This window comes from Electrophorus electricus, chromosome 8, assembly GCF_041902795.1.
Source record: "Electrophorus electricus isolate QZ-2024a chromosome 8, ASM4190279v1, whole genome shotgun sequence".
NCBI lineage: Eukaryota > Metazoa > Chordata > Actinopteri > Gymnotiformes > Gymnotidae > Electrophorus > Electrophorus electricus.
This window is the reverse complement of record NC_137504.1, coordinates 26,812,501-26,822,262: the sequence shown is the minus strand read 5'-3', so window position 1 is coordinate 26,822,262 and position 9,762 is coordinate 26,812,501. Positions and strand designations below refer to the sequence as shown.

Sequence of the window (9,762 nt, the reverse complement as noted above, 5' to 3'; positions counted from 1 at the left end):
TTTAATCAAATAAAGATGGGTGAGCATACATATGCTGCTTGGAAAGAATTAAGGATATAATGATGTGTATGTAAATATATAGCAAGGTATTCATTACCATGGGTAACACAGCTGTTAGCTTGCTGGTCATTGGTAAAATTAAAGATAAATTGAAATTACCTGCAAACAGTTCAACTTTTTGAATGACTATTTTAAATAACATGTTTAAACATCGCTGTATTTAAAAACGAAGAGAATATGTATCATTATATCTGAATTTACTTTTTGGTGTTCAAGGGGCCAAGGAAGGGGGGGGGGGGGGGGAACATTTAACAAACAGGGCAGTTGTCAAGCCTCCCCCCCACACACACACACCCGACGCCCACTCTACACACACATACATTGACCCCCACATACATTGACACACACACACACACACACACGCACGCACGCAAGCGCGTTAGTCATTAGAGTATAGCTGTGGCTGTACCGCTGCACGTATGTGTAGTGATAGCAGGATCTTGGGTTTAGGCAGCTTCGGAAACATACACAACTAATTAGGTCCGTGTGGGCGAGAGGAGAATGTTATTCTCTCCGTCAATACGAGAGGAACAAACAAAAACCTACAGTCGCCTTCTCCTGACGCTGTGTAAACAGGCTCATAAAAATAGAGTACATTTCTGGTCAACAACACTTAATCTGAGGCCCCCACATACAAATTTCCTTTATAATTAGGTGAATGTTAAGATAAAATTAAAGGGCGGCGTATAAATTATGGTACTCGCTGTTTTACATAAGGATGTTTGACCAGGATCTATTATTTTATGTTGTTAATTTACTTTAAAAAAAAACAAAAAACGTGCGCCTTGAGTGTTTCACACGATCTGCTACTTTCACACGCAAAATTATAAAAATATTTTAAAACAGACAACTATGATGAATAAGGCAAAATGGACGTCATTAAAACAAGTATGTATTTTAGGCATCAGAAATTGCGAATCGCGTCTCATTGTTCGTCTTTTGACCACAGATGGCGGGCGAGCTCTCCCCTTACCCCTCGTGCGCACCAAATTCAGAGCGCACCCCGTTTACCTTCTCTCGCCAATCAATATCCCGTTCCAGTCCATTCCCTGGAAATCCGTCCCAGGCTTTTTCCTGCCCTCTTTAGATCAATGAATTCGCATAACCCACTCTGTGCGCGCGCGGAGCCCGTGGACCGCTAGCTGCCGTAACAAGTGAAGCGCCGCGCGTCCTCGCGCGAGTCTCCACAGCAAGGATGGAGAGGCGATGCTTTTAACGCTTCCGTTTAACTGTGGAGAGTACGAGCCGTCGCAACCCTCTTGCGTACACTCGCAGCGTTCTTGGCTATCGTTTCCCATTTACTCGGAGCTGATGAATTGAATTTTACGGTGTGATTAAAACCGGATTTGCTGTGACACTGGGACCCAGGCGCTCTGCCGTTAAGCAAAATTATGCAGCGCCCTCGTGGATGTATTTATCTGAAAAGACTTCTGTCTGTTGTATTTTGGCTATATTTTCTCTGTGGCATCTCTACAACGCTGGGTAAGTCTTAGGAAACACTCGTTATTTCAGTCATCGAGTCTGGTGCGTTTCACAAATTTGGCATCCCATATTTGATGCTGTGTTCTATTTTCATTTGTATACCAGGATTCTGGATCATTTCAAACGTAATTGCCGAGAATCTTTCAAAGTACTTTTTAAATTTTGGAGTAGACTGGTGCAGCACTTGCAGCATTTTGTAGCTTCTAAAGCTCTCGTGTCTTGGCGAGGTTCTCTTTGCAGTGGTCTATTGGAGACTAATGAATAACGGTGTGTTTTATTTCCCTTTAAAGCACAACACTGAACACGTGCCATCTATTTGTTTCCTTCAAGTTTAACTAGTAGACGCCGTTGATTGATGCATGCCTCGTGACGCCGGCGCATAATAGACCCCGTGGATGACCGACCTTAATCATCGTAAATCAACCCCCCTTTATTCATGTGCATTTCGAAAACTATTTGTGTGACAATGCAGGTCCCCGTGAAGACTGTTCCCGCATCACCCACGAAACGGATCGGTGACCTGGACGCTCGCGCGCTTCAAAGGCACGGTCCCGGTATAACATGACCAACGAGTCGAAGTAATGCATCTGTCACCTGGCGGTCTGCTTTCTGCCTTTCTGCATGCGTGCTGTCATACGGTCGCTGCTAGACGGTGCCGGTTCTATCCAGACCCGCGTGCCACCGTCCTCCTCGCTGAACTGGCAGCGGGTGCCTCCTGGTCTCGGTTAGCGCTAAAGGAGACAAGACTAGGGCGGACTGTACCGAAGCTACCCTGTCCAGAAAAGTCACTGTCTTCTGATGTCCAAGCCGAGAAAGTGGCTTGGAGTCGTTTTGCTTTCGCCTGTACGAAAAGCAATTTCATAATAACTCAAAAATGAATAGTGAATAATCTAAAAAAAAAAAGTACCGTGCCTTTTTGGCGTCCGTAGTTTTATTCACCGTCTCGCTGTTGATGCGCCACCTCTCATTTCTGTCAGTGATCGATTCAGAGCAATTTGGATACTTGGAGTTAATTAAGTATTCAAGTCCGCGCGAGTGTGCGTGCGCGCGTGCTACAGCGATAGCGGAGCGAGCGCGACCGGCTTCAGGAGCTGCATTTTTCACCGGTAGGACAATATGTCCATCGGCACAACAAATTGGTTTCTGTCCATCAGTTACCTGAATCTCTAGCAATCCAATTTGAAGCAAACGGAGCTTTTTTTATCGTTCACTCAGGGGAAAAAAAGGCTGTCGGTGACTGTTTTGTATTTCGTCCATTATGCCACAAGAGGAGCACTGTTCCGCCGCAGTCACCCGGCGCGTCCTCACCTTTCTACTCACCACAGTGCTTCACAATTACCGTTATCCGTGCGTGCGCGTCATTGTGCATTTCATTGTGTGTTTGTCGCTATCATCAAGCCTGTGGCGCACGGTTCCTTCGCTGCTTTTTCTCCTCTTACTTTTGACCAGCACGACACACACACACACACACACACACACACACACAGAGAGAGAGAGAGAGAGCGCAGAATCTCTCTGTCCCATAGATGAACAGATGTAGAATAGCTTGCAAAGGCTGGAGCTTAAGTCTGCTTTCTTGTGAACGTATTTCCTGTTTTTGGCACTTCCGTGCGGATGCTGATATCAGAGGTCATGTCAGTATTACTCCAGCGCACCGAGTATTTCAGAGGCACAATCATCCCTTTCTCCCATCTTACTGAATCACATGGGAAAGTAGCAGAGCAGATGCATGAGTTTAAAACTTAAGAGCGAACTGTTGGAAACAGCTGATTCACTCATACCATGTTTATACATTTTTTTTATGTTCCCATTATGTTTTGGCACTAGGAGTTCTGCTAATGGATGCCTTTGGAGTATGGGTTGTAGCTTAGGTTTGAACATGTCCGTATTCTAGTGGAAAATTCCGGAAAGGGTTCCTGGGGAAACCTAGAGAATGTTGAAACCAGGGGCACATATAGGGGAAGGTGCAGGATTTTAAGACCCTGTGACTGATAGGGGCCTTACAAAATTAACAGAACATTAGTTCAATTTTTTCATTGGAGATCAGTGTGGTATCTTTTCATGGGACCCAATATTCCTGGCAGAGCTTAAGTGGATACAATTGGCCAACTATGCAGAGAAGCCTCCAGAAAGCAGTATTTGTAAAGCTTTAACTTATTGTTTTACATTTCATAAATAATTTATACACAATTTTTGATCATTTTCATTTCTACTTTGGCTTGTTAAAAGTATACACAGCTGTGAACATGCTGCTTCCAAAGATTCCACTGTTCTGCACAGGCTAAATGGACCGATTCCATGGAATCATGCAGCGCATTTTCAACAGTCAATCAGAATATGTCTAATACATTAAAAACACATCCAGCTACTGCTTGTTATCGCATTAAACACATTTGTGGTGATACAACAAAATGAATTAAATATGGTAACATTCATATATCCTCATTGGTGTTACATTTTTCAAAGCAGAAACAGTTTTGTACTGTGTGATTGCTCAAATAGAACATTCATGGTCATTTTCCATCCTGTCCTAAGTTTTACATTTACAGTTCTGTATATTTGGTTAGTGTAGGTTTTGGTAGCCTGCATGAAGACTTTCTACCCTGCACCCAGTTCAAGCTCCACCCATGGCCCCGCCCCCTGGCAGGCCCATCAGAAACCACACCTCCCAGCTGTTACCTGTGCGCACCTGTGCATGTGTCCTGCAGCTGTGAGTCCTGCGTCCGTGAATATGTCCTGCTTCTGGCGTGTCCTGCTCTATCTGCTGTCCTGGCAGCCCAACCTCTTCTGACGCTCTAATAAGCAGACACTTCTCTTTCCTTGATGCGCCTTGATGAATGATGCCACGTTTCACCAATGAGCATGAATCACTGGACCCCTTGGTGCGCCATAATGGGGTATTGATACTGCCGGCTCCACGCGGAATCTCGGGCACTTTGATCCACAAGCTGTTTGGAATTCTCGTTCTATTAATAGCACGGCTCTCGTTGGGGTAAGGGCGCGTAGGGAGACTGTAACACATCTGAGGATTAATTAGCGTTTCTTTCTTTTTCTCTTGTTTGGGTTCTTTGTTTCTCTCTCGTGTCAGCAGAGAGGTTTCCTCATCTGGCCACTGCCGTTTTGCCAAAACAATGGTTCGTCTCGATGCTTGAACACATTTGAATAGGAATAGGGAGATGGGGACCAGCTGTTCAACCCCCCCCCCCCCCCCCACAACACGCGACTTTATCTTTCTGTGGACTGCAAATGACTATGGGTTTGTTTTCTGGAGTCTGCAGATGACCGAATTTCAAAAACTAATTGGAAGATTTTTGCGTTTGATGCCGCACATTTCTTGATGAATACCGCTGTGTTTATAACACATGTATCGACTAACTGGTTTCATTCTCTATTCTGCAGTGTGTTTTAAATAACAATTTAGCTCAATTTTCCGCATTATTTTATTTTTAATTCCTATTCGAGTGTCAGGTGGATGCCTTGTAATTGTGATGAAAGTCCGTCACTTGATACTCTGAATGCTAAGTTGGAAAGGAGGGTTCACAAATATACGCTGTGCTGTCAGATTGCACTACTAGACCAGTAGTCTCTTAATGCCCTACTGTATATAGTCAGCGTGTACATTTAATGGTGCTTATCATGCCCATCTCAGGTGTGCTCATTCAGAAGGCACATTGATAGCTCAGTGGTTAAGGTACTTTACTTATAATCTGAAGGTTGCCAGTTCAAGCCCCATTACTGGCAAGTTATCACTGTTGGGCCTCTGAGCATTGTGTTCAGTCCTAACTGAGTTCCTTTGGAGAAAAGGGTAAATGTAAACATTTCATATGCTCTTTGACCCAGGCCTGCATTATTTATGCTTTTAGTTCTTCTGTGACTGCAGTAGTGCATTGTTGGTACTACATCTGGTGTCTGACATCCAGATATTTCTAGTGAGAAGCAGGACTGCTGCCCACGATGAGTAACCAATCAGAGGTGTTTTCAGTGTTTGATCTCTGACCTCTCATGCTCCTGCTTTAGGGTTCAGTGTTTTTGATCGGTGCCTGGAGTTCACTCGGCCTGTTTTTATGTTTCTGTAGGTTGTGCTATGACAAAGGTACTGAAATAAACTAGTCATCATTAATCACCCCAAATATTCACAATCACTCAATCATAATCACAGTTGTTTGCAGTTCTAATCATGCAGGCCTAATTAATATTAATTAAGTTCTTAGGTAAGTGAAAGCCCATCCTGTTTTCTGTAGTCTGGAGAAATCTAGAACTGGGCTGTAAGACAGAGGCAGTGAAGCAGGGCTCTGGAAGCAGCGAGTTTCTGATTCCAGTGTTTTCAGTGCTACTGTAGTCTGGGACAACTGTGAGACGTTTCACTAGTGAGTTGCAGGTATACTTGGCGAGGCATTGGCGAGCTCTCACACAACCAATCCTTTTCACTGTGCAGGTTTGTGTCTTTTCCTAATTTCTTTTTTGGAATTTAGCCTCTGTAATGTATTTGGTGCCTCTATCAAACATATATAAAATATTATTTAACTGATTTTGTTTGTTGGGGTGAATCTTGAGTATTCTTCTATTAGGATTATGAATGTGGTGTGGTATGCACTTGCTTTAATGTCACTCATTAAACCCCTTTTAAAAGTTATACAATTAATTTATATATTCTTGGGACGGTCCCTCTTTGGGAAACAGCACTTTAATTGCAATGGATTCCTCTTTCACCAGTTCCCATTGACAGCAGTACTAAAGCTCTACTTAGAATGCTGTAAAATGCCTGAGCTCTTAGCGCTGTCGCTATCAGCTTAGCGCCATTCAGAGAGGAACTGATGCTTGAGGAGAAAAAAAGGAATTAAAAAAAACCCCAAATGTCAAGTCTGCTCACACCATCATTATCATAAAACATTTCAAGTGGGCTTCAGCTCAACATCTAATCAGGCTTCCAATGACAAAACTCGGCCCTTGTCTGCATGCTTTGCCTTTCATTAGTGTGTTCGGTCCAGCCTGTCCACCCAGTCGCCCCCCCCCCCCCCCCCCGGCACCGCCGCTGTGTGATTGGAGAGCTGGAGGCCTGAACCATAAAGCCCGTAGCATTTGCTAATCCCCGTAAGTGGCCATAAATTCAGCCGCCCATGTCCCACGCTGCAAGACGGAATGCCTGGTTTGAGGTCAGCCCGCCGTAAATCCGGCGGCCAGCGTGAGGTGCTACGGCTGTTCTGGGGTCAGTCTACCTGAGGTGTTTATTCATGCTGGCTCTGTCCACCACGTCCACGGTCACCTCTCTGGAGAAGCCGGCACTGCGGCTGTTAGTTTGCTCCCGCCTCGCTTATGAGGCGTGGTTCAGTCCGGGCAGGGTGCACTGATTAGCGCTCACGTTAATGCAACTCAGCCTGACTGTAAGCTCAAATAACCAGCATACGAAACGTATCCGTGCTGTTTTCTCTGTGTAACAATGTGACTTAACTCGCGTAATAATAACTCATGATGTAATTTGTCATAAACTGTTGACTCAAGGACTCGAGGACATAGTCTTGCCAGCCAATTATACAGCAGCATTTTCTTCCTGTAGCTAATGATTTACAGAGACATGTAAAGTCAAAGCAATGACACACAAGTACAAAAAGAGGGCAAAGTGAGAGGATCACAGCACCAGGGGAACAAAGGGCTCAATCTAGGGCTTCTACCCCGATATGTGAATTTAGAGAGTTGGAGCTTGGAAGATAAAGTCAGCTGGGTGTTTACGCAGATGCGCCGGGCGTCTGGCGCTACCTGCATGCGTGCAGTGCATGACGCTTCTCTAAACGCATGGTCACAGGATGCCAGTTTGTCAGCGTTAGCCGCGACGCGGTCGGTGGGTTCAGCGAGTCGACGGGATCTGCAGTCACGTCGTGGCCCTGCGCTGAAGGAGGCTGACAGCGAGGCCAAACCGAGGGGTGGAGCAACGGCAGAGCGCGTTGGAGGACCAAGCGTGTACAGAGACTGTGGTGTGGCTGTGGGAAACACCTTGAAGACGGGGAGGGGGACATATGGTCGATGAGATTTCTACCCTGATTACCTGCTCATTATAAGTAAGAGGAAGTAAAAGGCCGTGTCCTTATGCTGGCAGTTCAAGCACTGTAATCACACGGGGCAGTGAGTCTTTGTGGTTGTCGAGCGTAACCCGCCCTAATCAGAGCACAGTGATTATGTCCTGCTCATTCCCATCGTGCTCAGCTGCAGATTTGAGTGGAGAAGCAGCAGGCGGGGGGTGGGTAGTGTAGCCCGGTGTCCACGTTACGGCAGAAGTGACATGAGAGGCAGAGATGTGGCTGTTTTGAACGCCACCTTCAGCGACGTCAGGCTTTACCCCGAATGTGGCTTCCCTCGACAGCTAACAGTGTTTGACGTTTGTGCAAACAGGCTCGGAGCAGAGTGTGTGTGTGTGTGTGTGTGTGTGTGTGTGTAAGACTGTGCACCATTCTGCTTTGCTCCCTGCAAGCTGAAAGCTGGGGCTCGTTGGTGAGCGGTCTGAATCAACAGCCGGGCTAACAGAGGCCGGGAGAGGGAGCTTAGCTCATTTGTTCAGCATTGGAGTGGAGGGAGATGCAGCGCGCTTGCTGAATTAGGACCCTGAGCGAAGGTTAATGGAAACACGGGCGCTCGTAAGGTACATCTTACAGGCCCACCTTAGAGGCCCACCTTACAGGCCCACCTTACAGGCCCACCTTACAGGCCCACCTTAGAGGCCCACCTTACAGGCCCACCTTACAGGCCCACCTTACAGGCCCTCCCAGTGGGTGCTCAGGATGGGCGAAGTAAGGCAGCGGTACCGATCTTGTGCAGAAGGGGGCCGTCAGGGACCTGTACGAGAACAAGCGGCCCTGAAGACGCTGGAGATGTGGAAAGGCTTCGGACTGTGCTCCTGGCTGCGAGTGCTTCTCTGAACCTTTTTCAAAAGGAGAGAGAGGAGACTAGAAGTGGATGAAAGCGTCACAGCTGAGGTGGAGGCCGTCACCGTTCCAGCGCGAGATCCATTTGGGACGTGTCCTACTTCACACTATTATAGATAGATTTTAATGAAAACATTTTCGAAGTGCCCAAAGACACATCTAGAAACATGGAGACATTGTTCCCCGCTTTATGCATCCGAGAGAGAACGCAACCCATTTCCCTCTCTCTTTTTCTCTGTCTCCTTCTCTCTCTCTTCTCCTCTCTCTGCCTGTTTCTCCCTCTGTAAACGCCTGTGAAGTCTGAGATCAGTCTGTACACACTAGCTCTGACACTGCAGGCTCTCTGCAGGCTGCTTGATTCCTGAGCCCTTCAGCCATGTAGATAACACCATCTATTACCTGGCCTCCGCTCCTGCCTGGGAGACTTCACTCTGCTTGCCCATCAAATAGAACTTACTGTCCCAGCATACACTCACAATCCAGAAAGGCTTTTAAATATGCATTACAAACAAGGCCCTCAGTTCAGCTACCTCTGTCTTACCTGCACAATTATTCCACGTTTGCCACTCTGTTTTTCTTAAAAGCTGAAGAGGTGGAAAACAATCTGAAATTGCCTTAATGAGACTATTACCAGTCACATTCACACATTGGTGCCTTAGACAGGCTTTACACACACACACATACACACACACACGCACACACGCACACACACACACAAACACACTCATACATAGGGAAGCTCACTCTATGTGTCTGCGTGTGTGTTTGTGTGCGTGTGTGTGTGTGTGTGTGTGTGTGTGTATGTGTTCTGGCCTGCTGGACAGATGCAGTGAGCGTGAACCAGCTCTCTGACTTCACAGTGTTCACAACGCACACAGAATACAATTATTACCACAGCACACCATTTGTATTCTGGGATTGAAACAAACAAATGATTCACTGTGAGTGAACAGCCAGAATGGAGACTACTGCATAAATACACTGCTTAGCAGGTGACTGGTTGATTATCAGCCATAATCAACACCCTCCTGCTTGACCACATACATTAGCCCATTTAAACCTTAATGTGCACATGTCTGAGGTTTAGCGCTCCTCAGCACGACCAAACATAACCAACGTGACTGCAACTGTGGCCCAGCTACGCTTTAACTCAGTGACTCATAATGTCGTCATTCTCCGTATGCAAAGCATAAGACTGCATGCCTTTATTACTTTTCATATGTGAGAGGATTACAGCTATTCCTCGCTGCAGAGTGTGGCAAACCAAGAGAGAGCCTCAGTGGGTATAGAAGCCACCTGTTGCTGG

At 46.2% G+C, this 9,762-nt stretch overlaps 1 protein-coding gene across 4 annotated transcripts in view; it reads left to right on the top strand.

The window, feature by feature from the left end:
• Positions 1-1,196: 1,196 nt before the first annotated feature.
• Positions 1,197-9,762, top strand: part of dcc (DCC netrin 1 receptor) — a 212,217-nt gene continuing 203,651 nt past the window's right edge. For all 4 annotated transcript variants that reach the window (XM_035526724.2, XM_035526723.2, XM_081719916.1 and 1 more), the window contains exon 1: positions 1,197-1,542. In XM_035526724.2, coding sequence (XP_035382617.1) covers positions 1,452-1,542 — 91 coding nt within the window. In that variant the 5' untranslated portion in view covers positions 1,197-1,451. The remainder of the gene's footprint in view (positions 1,543-9,762) is intronic.